General features: G+C 34.4%; 1 protein-coding gene across 1 annotated transcript in view; it reads left to right on the top strand.

Annotated features, from left to right (window-relative positions):
- LOC101893769 (protein vestigial) overlaps window positions 1–16,160 on the top strand; it is a 46,530-nt gene that overhangs the window by 2,586 nt on the left and 27,784 nt on the right. Inside the window, exon 2 of the mRNA XM_005187341.4 lies at window positions 1,389–2,568. Coding sequence (XP_005187398.1) covers window positions 2,473–2,568 — 96 coding nt within the window. The 5' untranslated portion in view covers window positions 1,389–2,472. The remainder of the gene's footprint in view (window positions 1–1,388; window positions 2,569–16,160) is intronic.

Genomic DNA, 16,160 nt, shown 5'->3' with positions numbered 1-16,160 from the left:
GCTCTGTTTCAGAACCTGCAACAATTTTGCTGGTTTACATAGGGAACTTTTAGGATTTTGTCTTCTTCAATCTTTCATCATTCTGAGTGCATTTTTTCAATTATAACAACGTCAACTTATTCAGATTTCAAATTTTGTATAGTTGTTGAAATAATAAAGTTTGAATAATCTTTTATTAAATTTGTAGAGTTTTTTTATTAAATAGTGCTTTTCTGCCAGTAGAGGGCACCGTTTGTAAATGTCCACAATTATCATTAATTAACATATATACACCTAAGCCTGTTTTTACACGGTAGATTGGTTCCAGAAGAAGCCGTGTAAAAAAAACCGTGTAAAAAAGACATTGATCTTATACAAAAATGGGTGATTTGTTCCTAATCTCTAAAACCTATTAAAATTAGTGAAAAACAAGAATTTTTATTTTTTCTTTACCAAACCAGTAAAAATTGTTTGTACGCGCTAAAGGGGAATTCACTTAAATCTTTAAGCTAATAAATATAAATACTTTTTTGTGACATGAACATACTTCGCAAAAATTAAATTTGACAAAAAAATTTAAGTACATAAAATTTCAAATCGTGCTAAGTGGAATAAAATCGTGTAAATAAATTAAAAATATTCAATTTTCAAACCGTGTTATATCAAAACCGTGTACAAAAAGACCGTGTAATTATATATATATATATATATATTCCAGTACAATTCTCAAATTATATAAAAACTCTTGAATATTAATAATCGGATGAAAATGTTGGAGTTTCTTCTGTAGGAATCCTTTATGTTTAACAATAACGGTCGATTTGGCCATTGTGCGCTGGAAATGAAGCGAGGAACCTCATTTTTTAAACTTCTTGGGTGGTGCGGGCTGAGTGCGATGGTGCTGAGTCCTGTTGGAATGTTCAAGGTCTGCGGCTAGAATGTTTGCGTGCACACTATCACGCTTGAATTCTATCACGAATAACTTTTCTTCTGGAAAACTATCACCAAAATGCTTTTGTACGCTTGTAAAATAATGAGCTGTCACTGGAATAATTTTTACAGCTGTCGGACGAGTGGCTTACAAATGACAGCAGTCTGAAATTGGTTGCAGTTTTTTCATCTCATCCTGTATGTCGGATCCCTGACATTGTAGCGGTTCATGTTTTATTTAGGTCATAGCTTTTAGGAAGTAATAAAGTTTAATGTGTCCAACTCGATCACCCATTCTTTTATCAATATGCTATTATTATTATTATTATTATTATTATTATTATTATTATTATTATTATTATTATTATTATTATTATTATTATTATTGTTATTATTATATCAAATATTAAATTAAAAAAAAAACAATATTTAAATTTTCTTCAAATTGTTACATATTTGTTCTTGTTTTTTCTTTTTAGATTTCAAACAAACGCTCTGAGACAAATGCAGAAAATGTGCACAAATAATAGAAAGAGATAAACATAAAATACAAAAAACAACAACCTCTAATTACAATAACGGTGCGGCGGTTTAAGCGGTGTTTCGTGATTCGTCTACCAACAGTGAATATTGTTCCATTGCAGAGCGTTCACTCGCCCAACTAACTCATCCCCGACATCAGGGGATTTTACGAGCAACTGACAACAACAATTACAATTGTTTAAAATAAAAATGAAATACCTGCAAATGTTTCAGTGATAGTAACCCCCCCGGTCGACAGTCAGACAGACAGACAGGCAGTGCATCAATTACTGTGAAATTATAAAAAGAAAAAAAAAAGAAAAGACCAACAAACCAAGTACATGGATGTGTAGATATGTAATACGCGTGTGTGTGTGTTTGCTAATGATTATAGTTAATTGAAATTGAAAATTAAAAAAGGAAACGCAAAGCGAAAAAAATACAAGAAATTCAAGTGAAAAAGTAGCAACAACAACAATAATAACAACTACAACAACAGTAATCATATGTAAATGTAACAAGCAGACAATGGATGATTTTATTTCTTAGAATCTAACAGCAAAGAAATTAAAGAAAAAAAGAGAAAAAAACACCACATCCACAACAATTACCAGTGTAAAACAATAACAAACAAGCTCTGGCATTGCCGCTGAACAAACGAAAATACAATTAAATCTGTAATTACATGAGAGCCGCAGATAGTCGAGGAAATTAAAATTACAATTACATAGAGAAAGCTCTGTCTTTTTTTCTTCATTTTTTGCAAACGAGAAGCACCAGCTGCCAAACGACGAACTTGTTTCAACATCTGGCCGGCCAACGGCAACGCCGAAGCAGCAGAAGAAAACAATCTAAAACAGAAAAGACAAAAAAAAAAAACGTTAGCTATTATCGGCAAAGTGATTCAATATACCTCTGGTCAGAGGAAGCTGTGGCAGTCTTGTTCTTGGCTGTGTGTTTTTTTGCTTTGCCATTTTCATTTGTAAACGTGTTTTCTGATTTGCAATATCAGAATTTTAAGCCACGTTTAGAGAGCCTACCATGGCAGTATCCTGCCCTGAAGTAATGTACGGTGCTTATTATCCATATTTATATGGCCGTGCTGGACCAAGTCGCTCATTTTATCAATATGAAAGGGTAAGTTTGGAAAACTATTTTTGAAGATTTTTTTTTAAAAAATCTATTGGAAAATATTTTAATTTACAATTTTGAGGGAGCAAAAAGGCATTCATACCATTACTCAAAATAAAATTACCTTTTCTTGGCTAAAACAATTTTTTTTGGAAACAATTTTTCGTATGTTTACCATGACCCGTCACCCCAAAGTGATCCAGTTTAAGACTTTATTGGCACATTTCCTGGGAAAAATTCATATTTTGTCAGTGGGTTCCACGGTAGAATTTAGAAGGAAAAGTCATGCAATCATATTTTTACAATTTTTTTTTCAAAACTATTCATTGTACCTAGGTTTAAAGCAATAAAGTAGTCATGGCGGATGCGCCAATCCCAATTTGTGAATTTTTAGACCATATTTAAAAAGATCGACAAGATCATATTTCGTCCGTTGAGTCCCGAGAAATATTTTTTCTGTAGTAAATCCTTTTGGGGCTTTACTCCTCCCCAGCTTCGGAGAAAGTTATTCAATTGCAACCATAAACATCATCAGTCGAGGATTAAACCAAAACAAGCCAGAACAGAACTAGAAGTCCAATCACCGTAGAGTGAAACATGTAGTTACACAAGGTGGGGTGATATCTCCGGAACTGTTTAACCTCTACCTTTCCGGAATTCCAGACGGCATAAAGATCTTAATGCATGCGGGTGATTGTAAGATCTTGGCGTCGGGCCCCGGTCTAGATATGTATATAGGTTGAACACCTATCTCTCGACGCTTGCCGACCACTTCCACGCGAGGAATATGTAAATATCCGCCACTAAATCAACTTCCGGCCCATGTTGATTCAGTGGGGAATTGTGGCGGATGCATTTAAAATATGGAAAATTTGTAGATGTCATTATACGGAAACCATATCTAGACTTGGAACGATATGGTCTTATTCCAAAACCAGGTATCGTAGACGTAACACAAACCTGTTTTTGCCAAATTTCAAAGATCCTCAGGAAATATCGGAGCCTCCATCTCGATTTTAGAAGACAGGATTTTATATGTATCAGGAATTTCGAGTCACCCAACATCGTATGATGATGGATACAAAAATATAATACTTTTTTGAAACGAACAATATAAGAATTTGTTACGTCCTAAACAGCCTATAAAAGCCCGAAGCGGTCTGTCAATGTTTTGCTGGTCAAAAATTACGCAAATATATTTTCAAAAATGAAGTCAAAGCCTTCAGAGAAGTTCAAGTCTGGAAATATTAATAGAGGCTTCACACCCATCATAGCGTATACGTTGTGGCAACAATTATACGTACTGGCTTACTTCGAATGTGGGCTCAAAATATTACCAATATTACAACTTCTCCGGACTGAAGTTTTTCAATAATATTTGTGTTCCAGAGCCCACATTATAGTACTATATTGTATTGTATTGGTCCGGAAAATAACATTTTTTAAAATGCTTAAAAAATACTGAATATTTTTTATTTAAAAGTACAATCCTTTCGGCTAAAAATGGACAATAATTTCATTCAAATGCCTGACTTGGCTGGCCATGAAGTAGTCTATACGGTCGGTCCAATTGTCGATTGTTTGCAGCTGAATGTCATCAAAGGCTTCACCTTTTAAGGACCATTTGCCTCTGGCTCAATACTTTTGTCAAATGTTATTCCGCCGGAAATCTAAATGACAAATACCACATAATTTGCCTAAAAAAAAGAGCACCACTGTACAGGGTGAGAAAAAAAAACATTTTTTTTAATTGTATTGAATAAAATCAAAAAATGTGGGAAATAGCATCAAATTTTAGAATAAGTTAAGATTATTCGAATTGGTCACCTTTAGCACGAATTATGGCCTTCAAACGGCCAATGAAACCGTCACACGCTGCCCGAATGTTGTCAATTAATACGAACGGATAGCGACCATGGGCTGTTATGGCGGCCCACACCATCACCATGGCCGGCGCTTGAGTTCTGGTGGCCAACCGAAGGTGCACATTTTCAGCTGACCTCTTTGGCAAGTAAACACCATCATTTTGTTTGCTGGACAAAGAACAAATTGCTGGACAACGAATATTTTCTCATCGGAGAAAACCAAATTCGGCAGTTTACCACTTTCGGGCAAGCGAGGTAATTCTTTAGCTCTTTTGAGTCTATTTTCTTTCTGTTGCGGTGTAAGTTCTTGCACTTTTTGGAATATCAATGACTTTAGCCCGAGCTCATTTTTCAGTATTTGCCGAATGAAATATTGCGATATGTTCAGTTCACGAGGCATTTTCGGCCACTGCAACGCGGGTTTCGATCAAGTCGCTTCTTTACTTTTCGAACCATTTCTGCTGATGTTGCTGTTTTCTTCCGTCCACTTCCTTGACGTCGGCCTACGTTACCAGCATCACGGTAACGAGCGATGGTACGAGATACAAAAGATTAAAATGCTGGAGTGCTCTATGCTGGAGTATTCTAACGATAGCCACTTGTGGTTTTCCAAAAAAATGTCTCTTGAATGCTTTAGTAAGCTTGTAAACAATATAATGAGCTATCACTGGAATAATTCTAACAGCTGTCGGACGAGTGGCTTAGGAATGACAGCAGTCTAAATTTGGTTGCAGTTTTTCTATCTCACCCTATATATTTGGGCAGTTTTTGTATTGGATATTTTTGAGAGAAGTTATGGTGGCAGCCTCTTTCTGTTAAAAAAAATGTTTTTAAGAATACCTTAAATTGTGGGTTATTCACAACTTTGATGTATATTAAGTAATTTTTGTAGAGAGATATTCCACCGGACCTACGGAGCATCGGTGTGCGGCCCCTCATAAATGGTTACCAAGAATTCAGTCCTGAGGCATTATCCACTGGGGGGGGGGGTGTCGAAATATAGAGAACACGTACAAATATTTTACAGGGTGAATTTAGCCGTGTAAAAATATGGCCTTTAACTTCTGATTGACTAATATGGTGCAGAAAGAGAATTTAAAATGTCTTCTAGTTTTGCCTTTAAAATAATACGAGAATATAAGAAATTGTATTTAAAGTATATTGTACTTATTTATCTTTAAATAATTAAAGGTATCAAGGGCGTATGAGTGCTAACACAACGTATACGCAAGATAACTCTACTTTATGTACGGCAGATTGAGATAAAGCTTTCAAGCGTAGGCATATCATCCACAGTCATCAGTTCTTGATGAAGTATGTAAAACTTGTTGCCAAATTCCAGAGAAAACAATTCGGTGAATAGCTCTCTCTCTCTATCTCTCTTTTAACCATTTCAAAAGCAAATTGGTCAAGTAAAAGCCATAGTAAAATCAGCCAGAAATGCCTTTCAAATGCATTATATCAAAAAATTAAATGTATCATTTTTATTCGCCTATAAATGATAACCCCTTCCTATTCATATCATAGGACCTTAAAACAATATATTTACACATATTTACATTCGTATATCCTCAGCCATATACTTGCATTATATCTCCATACAAAATGTCCTCAACAACTCTCACTTTGTTCATCTCCAAAAAGTCAACCCAATTTCAACACCTTGATGTTATTTCTCAAAAATTAGTTTTCTTCACAAAATTCGACTTTGTGGCAAACATTTTCCCACGATAACCATATTTGTATGTCAAACCGTTCTCTGTGATCGTTCTTTTTTTTATAGGTTATCTCTGCGGATAAAATATCCAGAGTGTTTAGTTTAGTCAGCAAACAAAAACAATTCTGTACGATTAAACGTTTTGTTGTTCTTGTTTCAATTTTGTCTTTCTCTTCCTCGCGGTCTTTTATTTATTCTCCACACACACACACACGCGCGCAGAGGAGAGGATGGAAAAAAGTGTCGCTTTAGCACAAAGGGATTCCGGTGTCCAAAAGGCCCCAATTATACAAGGCCACGGCATTAACTAAGAATTGACATTTCTTGGCAAAGTCCAAAATTGAAAAAATGCTCAAGAGTGGTTACCTTTTGCATAAGCATGTTGCATACAAGTCCATGTAGGATGATGATAACAGCAGCAGTGGCAGCAGCAGCAGCATCCGAAAGTAGCAAAGGGTACTCCGCACCACGATGGTTGTGGTGGAAGAAATTTTAAAATTGCTATTCCTTGTTGCGGGGCTTGTTTGTCCTGCCCTGCAAATAAGAAAAGCCCAATATCAAAGAGGAGAACCATCAAAAAAAAAAAAAAAGAACCAACAAAATGTAGTCGTTGTTGTTGTTGTTTGTTTGGTATCATGTTTTGGTAATTTATTGTCTTTGCCGCCATTAGTCCGAACGGAGATCGGTGTTGCTGGTCCTCGCTTTGGTTTTTAACCACCATCGCAGCCGCCGACACATCCGACTGACGGACCATTCAAATTCGCATTATGTGTGACTCAGAGCTGAGAATGAAGTTTCCCAAAGAAACGAAAACAGAAAAAAACAGAAATTTCAAATCAAAAAGAAGCGAAATTAAATTTAAGAAAAGAAGCACCAAAATTCAGTGAACATTTTGTAGCTTTGACATAGGCTCGCCAGCGTTTGTTAGAAGAAGTTTCTGCCTGCGCTGAAAACTTTGTGTAAAAACATTTTTTTTGAATAGATTTTGTCATTTGAATAAGGGCGTAGCTGCAAAGGTTTTTAGGGTGGGATTTTGAATGGTTTAAGGGTCTAGAAACTTTCAGGGAGGATATATTTTCAATTAGCTTTGTAATTATTAATTCGGAAACAAGTGGGAGTAGGCATGGAAGGTAAGCGGAAAAGAAAAGTAAGTTTTATGGAGAAGGAAGTTGAATGAGATAAATCTCCCGTTTTCTTCGGCCCTCTCTCTCTCTCTCTCTTGTTAAAACTTACTATGACACATACTTTAGAACTATGTCTCATACAGGGTGGGATAAAATAAAAACCGCAGCAAAGTCAAACGCCATAATTTTTACTTTTTTTTTAAATTTTATTTGGATGAAAGCAAAAAATGTGGGAAATACCATCAAATTTTAGAATAAATTTAAATTTGTTCGATTTAGTCACCTTTGGCACGAATTATGGCCTTCAAAAGGCCAATGAAATCATCACACGCTGACCGATGTTGCTCTGCGGTATTTTGGCCCATTCCCGGCGAAGCGCTTGCTTGAGGTGATCGGCATTTTGGTATTTGTTAGTGTCAACTTTACTTTCCAAAATACTCTAGACACAATAGTCCAACGAATTGGTATCCGGAGATTTTGGTGGTCATTGAACCTCATTTTGTAACCATTCTTGGGTGGCGCGTGCTGATTGCGATGGTGCTGAGTCCTGTTGGAATTTTCAAGGTCTGCGGCCAAAATGTTTGCGAGCCCAAAGCTTTAATACACTCTCCACAATATTTTCGAGATAATATTCGCATTTATTCCGATGCCACGGTCGATTAATAGGAGCGGAGAGTGACCATCGGCTGTTATGGCGGCCCACACCATCACCATGGCCGGCGCTTGAGTTCTGGTGGCCAACCGAAGGTGCACATTTTCAGCTGACCTCATTGACAAGTAAACACGACCATTTTGTTTGTTTACAAACTGCTGAACAACGAGTGTTTTCTCATCGGAGAAAACCAAATTCGGCAGTTCACCACTTTCGGCCAAGCGAAGCAACTGGTTGGCTATTTTGAGCCTATTTTCTTTCTGTTGCGGTGTAAGTTCTTGCACTTTTTGCAATTTCAATGGCTTTACCCCGAGCACCATTCATTTTTCAATATTTTCCGAATGGAATATTGGGATATGTTCAGCTCACGAGCCATTTTTCGGCCACTGCGACGCGTGTTTCGATCAAGTCCCTTCTTTACTTTTCGAATCATTTCTGCTGAGAACCATTCTGTTCTGTATAATGAGCTGTCACTGGAATAATTTAGACCTTATTTTATAGACTTTCACATCCTGATAATACATTTCATCAGAAATTACTGGCCGACCAATGTCTTTTAGTCTTGCAGGTTATTAAGGGCTTATATTTACTTCTGATTGCCATGAAATCACGGTGGATCTGACTGGAATCCATATATTTAACAGAAAATATAGAAAGGTGTATGAACGGGACTATTGGCAAAATTATTGGCAACTTGGGAGAATATTATTTGCCTTTCTGTACCGAGGTAGGAATTTGTAAGGTAAAATTTCATTTCCAGGAACCGAAGTTTCCGGAAGGAGTTTTTCTTTATTTCATTTTTTTAAATTTTATCCATTTTCGTCCGCACAAATGTTGCATAGACTTACCAGGCACTGTAGGCGAAAAGTGTTAATACATTATTACCTTGTCCTGTCATCAGAAGGGATTTCTATCAATTAGATTCCCAATACACTGGACGGCTACTAAGCCAATGGACCATCAAGATCTTAAATTCACGTTTTTGTCGCTTCACCCAACAATAATTTGGAGATTTCTGTATACTATTTTTGTTTATATTCCACGTTGAGGTGATGTTCTAATAGTGATTTTCCAAAGTAATAACCTCTCTACTCTAGAATAATTTTAGTGTTCCGATTATCTTGTTGCTTGCAATTACTGGTCTGCCCTTCTGAAATTATAGTTAGCAGCAGAAAAAGGTTTTCTTATTTTAAAGAAAAGGATATACCTATTATTTTTAAGATTTTTTTGTGGAGAAAATTAATTTTTTCCAACTTATTTTACTTTCGATGATCTTTGAATCCTTAATTGTTAATATAAGGTCCTAATTTTTATTTTTTTATATTAGACTAATTCAGTTCATTACAAACTAACCTCAATTTTTCCAACTACACATCCATTAAAACTCACAACTGAAAATATTTCAAAATTCCTTAGCTCAATTATGTTCTAATAATGAAATACGAAAATATTTCACACCAAACAAAATCTGGCATTTTTGAGATTCCTGCAAAAATTAACAACTTTTTCCCATGATTGAAAAGAGTGGAGACTCTTGTTTTTTTTTGCGGAGAACAGAAGTTACACACTTTCACATATTTGCAACGACTTTAAGAAAGAAAAAAAAACTAAATCGCATTTTGCCAAAGACAAATAGCTTTGGGGTCCATCGGCAATCGAGGGAGGTGAGGGAGAGGACCACAAAACATAAACGATTTGCTGCGATCTTTTACTGATCTGTCAGTTGTTTTAAGCACATAATCAATGTTTGGTCTTATCATCGAACACGATCGGCAAGAAAAACTTAAAGCCCAATTGCTAAACGCATTGGATGAGAAACAATAACAGAAGACAGGGGATCGAGGGGGCAGAGAAGGGGTGCACAAAAAAAGTGCAGTAGCACAGATGCCGACAACAAATAGCAGCAGTGTGCTATCATCCTCCCGCGCTACCACTACCAAATTCGCAATTCTTCGTCTACATTGCACAACAAACAATCAAAGAATGTATGTGGCCGAGCTAGGGCAGCAGCAGAGAGAGGGGAGAGGGAGGAGTATAATACGAGTGGGAGCATGATCTGGGAATACCAATTGTTGTATTTATTTTTTTCAATTCTACCAGCCATCCTTGTGGTGTGCGATGCCGCCAAACGAGCCACATTCATTGTCAGACGCTGTGTTTTTGGTTTGTTTAGCTTTTGTTGTTGTCTTCGCTGCTGATATCCCAAAAAAGTAGAAGCGTTTAAACAACAAAAGGAATTCTTGGTGTCTCTTTTTATTTTGGCCAATCGATCGTATTGATATTCGTTGTTGTTGTTGTTGCTGTTGTTTTCTTGTGTGTTTCCTTCAGGCTGTTTATCTGTTCGACGAGACCATACGTCGATGTGATCGCCTGAAGTAACTCCGTGTGCCGTGCCTTGCTTTTGAAAATGGCCAAAAGTATTTTGCCAAGTTATTAGGTGAATTGATATTTCGATAATGTTCTACCAGTCACAAACAAAATCACACGGCATAAATCAAGCGATTTTTTTATGGCTGAGGGCTGTTTTTGTTGTTGTTGGTCCCGTTCGACCACAAGTTACAGTTGTCCCGTGTGTCGTTGATGGGTATCTTTGTTTGAAAGTCTGCCCGAATAAACTTCACACATTGTTTGGTGCGGCAAATTTCTTCGGTCCCATTACGAAGTGAGGACAGCTCCAAGAACGGCGATGATGGACAGATAAAGTCACAAATGTCTGGACGGGCAGAAGCGGGGGTTTTGAGAGAAAACAAAAGGGGTTGTGAAATTGATAGATTATTGGTCGAGTTCTCAGCAGTTCAAAAAAAAAAAAAAAAAAACGTAAAAATAGTTGAAACCGTTGTAAGATCTTACACCATGGATATTTGATCTGGGAACGGAAATAAAGTTTAGGCATCCGAAAAATATTTCAGAATTTTGCACTGCTTCCATACTTATTTAAATGATAAGGGGAGAAATATGAAATTCGCTCTTAGAGATTTATTTGTCAAAAAAAGGAAAAAAAAAACAAGTGAAGAAGCAATAAGTTCGTCCGGGCCGAATGAATACCTTCCACCAAATAATTTAGAAATTTTCAAAAAGTAAAATAAATAAATAAAAATCGAATCGGTTAAAAATTCTGTTAAAATATTAAAAATACCTAAAAAGAGTTGCCATTATTTTGGGGTCTATACGAAGACGTGGACTTGCAGTTTTCTGTCACAGGCTGTAGTAACCATTACGAATTGCAAATACGAAATGTTAACAATGCCGGAGGATAATGTAGCTAAAATCATCAAAATACCGAAAATAGGGAGTTACCGATATTTAGGGGCTATACGAAGACATGCTTGAAAAATTTTCTGTTTCTGGCTTAAGTTTTCATTACAAACTTGAAATACGTAATTTGAAACAATTCCGGTATGTAATGTCGTTAAAATATGGACGCTATAGGAAGACCTGGACCTGCATAGCCAATTGCCTGTCACAGGCTGTAGTACCCATTACGAACTATCATAACGAAATTTGAAACAATTCCGGTGAACAATGTCGCCAAAAACATCAAAATACCTAATATAGGGAGGTACAGTTCTATTAGGGACTATACCTATTTTCAATACCAAAAGTCCTGCAGCGCAAACACACATTTGAGTAAGTATAAACCTGCTTCAATTCCTTCGGAAGCTAGAGTGATTTCCATAGACGGACCCATGGACGGAGAGACAGACAGACAGCACCCGATCTTAGAGTGGTACAAGAAGAATGTAGACCGTCATGAGGGCAAATATCAGAAGGAGTAAACCAATATTGCTAGTTTTTACCTCTGATTTGAGACCGAAGTAGATATCGAATTGTTTCTTCGCTTTATACGAAATTTAAAATTTTTTTGTTGAACATTTTCACAATTAATTTTGGATGTACAAGATCTGGTATCAGATTTTTATTTTTTGAAGATATTGAATACAGGGTCAGATAAAAAACTGTAACCAAGTCAAACGCCATAATTTCTACATTTTTTTTAAATGTTTTGAGTGAAAGCAAAAAATGTCGGAAATAGCATCAAATTTTAGAATAAGTTTCGATTTGTTCGAATTGCTCACCTTTGGCATGAGTTATGGCCTTCAAATGGCCAATGAAACTTTCACACGCTGGCCGAATGTTGCTCTGCCCTATTTTGGCCCATTCCCGGGAAAGCGCTTGCTTGAGGTGATCGACACTTTGGTATTTTTTAGTGCCAATCTTGCTTTCCAAAATACTCCAGACACAATAGTCCAACGGATTGGTATCTGGAGATTTTTGTGACCATTGTGCGCTGGAAATGAAGCAAGGAACCTCATTTTTTAACCATTCTTGGGTGGCGCGTGCTGAGTACGATGGTGCTGTGTCTGTTGGAATGTCCAAGGTCTGCGGCCAACATTTTTGCGTGCCCATGGCTTTAATAAACCCCCAAGAATATTTTCGCCATAATATTCGGCATTTATACAGATGCCACGGTCGATTAATACGAGAGGAGAGCGACCATCGGTTGTTATGGCGGCCAACACCATTACCGTGGCCGGCGCTTGAGTTGTGGTGGCCAACCGAAGGTGCACATTTTCAGCTGAGCTCTTTGGCAAGTAAACGCGATCATTTTGTTTGTTTACAAACTGCTGGACAACGAATGTTTTCCCATCGGAGAAAACCAAAATTTGGCAGTTCACCACTTTCGGCCAAGCGAAGCATCTCTTTTGCTCTTTTGAGTCTATTATTTTTCAGTTGCGGTGTAAGTTCTTGCACTTTTTGGAATTTTATTGGCTGTACCCCGAGCTTATTTTTCAATATTTGCCGAATGGAATATTGCGATATGTTCAGCTCACGAGCCATTTTTCGGCCACTGCGACGCGGGTTTCGATCAAGTCGCTTCTTTACTTTTCGATCCATTTCTGCTGATGTTTCTGTTTTCTGCCGTCCACTTCCTTGACGTCGGGCTATGATACGCAGTATCACGTTATCGAGCGATGGTACGAGACACTGGAATGATTTTAACAGCTGTCGCACGAGTGGTTTAGAAATGACAGCAGTCTGAAGTTGCTTGCAGTTTTTTCATCTCACCCTGCATATAACAGTGGCACATCTGACCTTTAGACTTGTGCAGTCTGTATTTGGTGATATAGCAAAATAAAGACATGCATTTAAACTTTAAACCAAGAGCTGAAAATATGCAGAAGACCTGGGAATTAGATTCGCAATGGTTAGCCAGTTAAAGCTGAAAGAAGTTTATAAAATTCAAAAAAAAAAAAATAATAAAAATAATAATAATAATAATAATAATAATAATAATAATAATAATAATAATAATAATAATAATAATAATAATAATAATAATAATAAAATAATAATAATAATAATATAATAATAATAATAATATAATAATAATAATAATAATAATAATAATAATAATAATAATAATAATAATAATAATAATAATAATAATAATAATAATAATAATAATAATAATAATAATAATAATAATAATAATAACAATAATAATAATAATAATAATAATAATAATAATAATAATAATAATAATAATAATAATAATAATAATAATAATAATAATAATAATAATAATAATAATAATAATAATAATAATAATATAATAATAATAATACTAATAATAATAATAATAATAATAATAATAATAATAATAATAATAATAATAATAATAATAATAATAATAATAATAATAATAATAATAATAATAATAATAATAATAATAATAATAATAATAATAATAATAATAATAATAATAATAATAATAATAATAATAATAATAATAATAATAATAATAATAATAATAATAATATATAATAATAATAATAATAATAATAATAATAATAATAATAATAATACTAATATAATAATTATAATAATATATAATAATAATAATAATAATAATAATAATAATAATAATAATAATAATAATAATAATAATATAATAATAATAATAATAATAATAATAATAATAATAATAATAATAATAATAATAATATAATAATAATAATAATATAATAATAATAATAATAATAATAATATAATAATAATAATAATAATAATAATAATAATAATAATAATTTCTATCCTTAAGCCGGTTTGGAAAGTTTACTTGTGGCAAGTATCTGTTTTTAGGAGTGAGGGTTAAGGAGAAGGAAATGGCAAAAAGAATTGCTTTTACTGAAAATTTTCTGACCATTCCCTTTTTGTTTTTAATTTTTATAAAAAAAATATAAATGACAATTATAGGAAAACCAACGGTGAAAAAACAAAGTTTTTCAAATCAAAATGACTTGTACAAATGGAAGAGGCAATTTCGAAAGTGAAGAATAAAAATAAAAATTTATTTATTTTTTATCAAATTTAAAAAAAAAAAATATATAATTTATAGGAAATGAAAATCATGAGTTTACACCTTCAGTTAAAATCAAGTAACGTTTTTCGCATCCTACAAAAGAATTCGATATAAATTGTATAACGCAATGATTTTTAATGTGTAGCTTTCCTTAAGAGAAATTCTGCTCAGGAGGTGTTCCTTGGAATAAATCTTGATGATTGTAATTAAGAATTCGATCTTTGTAATAGGCTCTACATTCGCCGTTTCAAATGAAGATGTAAAAAACTTTGCAGAAACTAATACATATGTCTAACCATCTTAAGTACCTCCTTAACACAAGAATACTTACAACAAGGAATTGAAGAAAAAAACTTAAGCTCTTCATTACCAGGGCGTTAAGCAGCCTCTTAAGGTATCTTAATTTTAGACAATGACTTGGCACATTTACACTAAAAACCGCGTCTATTTTCGTTGTTCTTTCACTTCCTTCCCCCTTCCCCTTGAGACAACAAATTTGAAACAAACTCCAAGTGCGACTACTCTAAAGACTTTTCACATTTAGACATTTTAATTAGCCGTTGCTGTCGAAGTGGAAAAACAATTTGTGGCACAACTCTTTATGAAAACCGAAAATAATAATAAAAATAATAACAATAATAAAAGTCATTACCGCTAAAGAGGGGGGAGGGCAACGGAGGCATTCAATATTCCCCAATGTAAACAAAAATATTAACAAAAGGCGCACCCGCGCTTCGCTTTAATGTAGCGCTTGAGTGGTTGCCATTGTCGTAACATAAATCAATGAATGAGGTGACACAGGGAGCACAGAATGGAAGTCTGAGTGTGTCTGTCACTAAGTGTGTGGAAACTATAAATCTCGTATTAGCTGATCATTATGGGGTTAACCCATTATTGTTTTCCACTTAAGCAGGGCTGTATTTACATTTGGCAAGGGGATGGAGGAAGAAATGTTATTCCACTAAAAGGTGTTAAATGAAGTTGAAAATAATTTCCAGAAATAAAGAATTAAATGATGCCCAATGACTGTGCCATGCACGAATTGGAATTTGGGGAAATGTTTTTGTGTCATTGCCTAAAAGTGAAGTGAAACGAAACTCTATGCCAGGGGAGCGTAATAAATTCCCTAAAACATATGCATTTGACACTAACAATGAGGCGACAAGGCGGAGACAATGTCGTGATAAACATGACCTCAACCCCTTAAAGTAAGACCCCACATTTGAGGCTAATGTTAATATATTTGTTGAAAATATATGTGTCCACACATGTGAGAGGATTGGGAGGGTCTATTCTTGTTAAGTATACAAACTATAATATTATAATTAGAAATATTATTATAAGAAAGATATGTATGGACATCATAAAAATACTTATTTTCTGTTATATATTTCAGGAGGACTAAATTTATTTATATTTACTTGATCTCTCACATATACAATTGAGATCTATAGCCTCCATCTTAAGAAAACTTTCTAGGTGCTAATAATAGAATGAAGTTATATTTTGACTTGAACGTAATTGTAGCAAGTCAAAATTTATTTATTTTTCATAAAATTCTACTATAGGTCCCAGAAATCACCAAAAGTCTAAATCTTACCTAAACGCCACAAAAGCCCTTTTGGAAAAATTTATCAAAAAAAAAAAAAAAAATAAATAAATAAATAAAATAAAATTATTTTGTTGTTTTTAGGCAATTAAATAATTTCCTGGGCGTGAGATAAAACAAGTAAAAAAGATATAAGTTCGGCCGGGCCGAACTTTGAATACCTTCCGCAACTTGGAACGAATTTGGCAATTTTCAAAATTCTGTTAAAATCTTAAAAATACCGAATGTAGCCTTTATATTAGGGTCTATACAACGACGTGGACCTGC

This window comes from Musca domestica, unplaced genomic scaffold, assembly GCF_030504385.1.
Source record: "Musca domestica strain aabys unplaced genomic scaffold, Musca_domestica.polishedcontigs.V.1.1 8, whole genome shotgun sequence".
NCBI lineage: Eukaryota > Metazoa > Arthropoda > Insecta > Diptera > Muscidae > Musca > Musca domestica.
The sequence above is the reverse complement of the archived record's forward strand: the minus strand, read 5'-3'. Positions and strand labels throughout refer to the sequence as shown.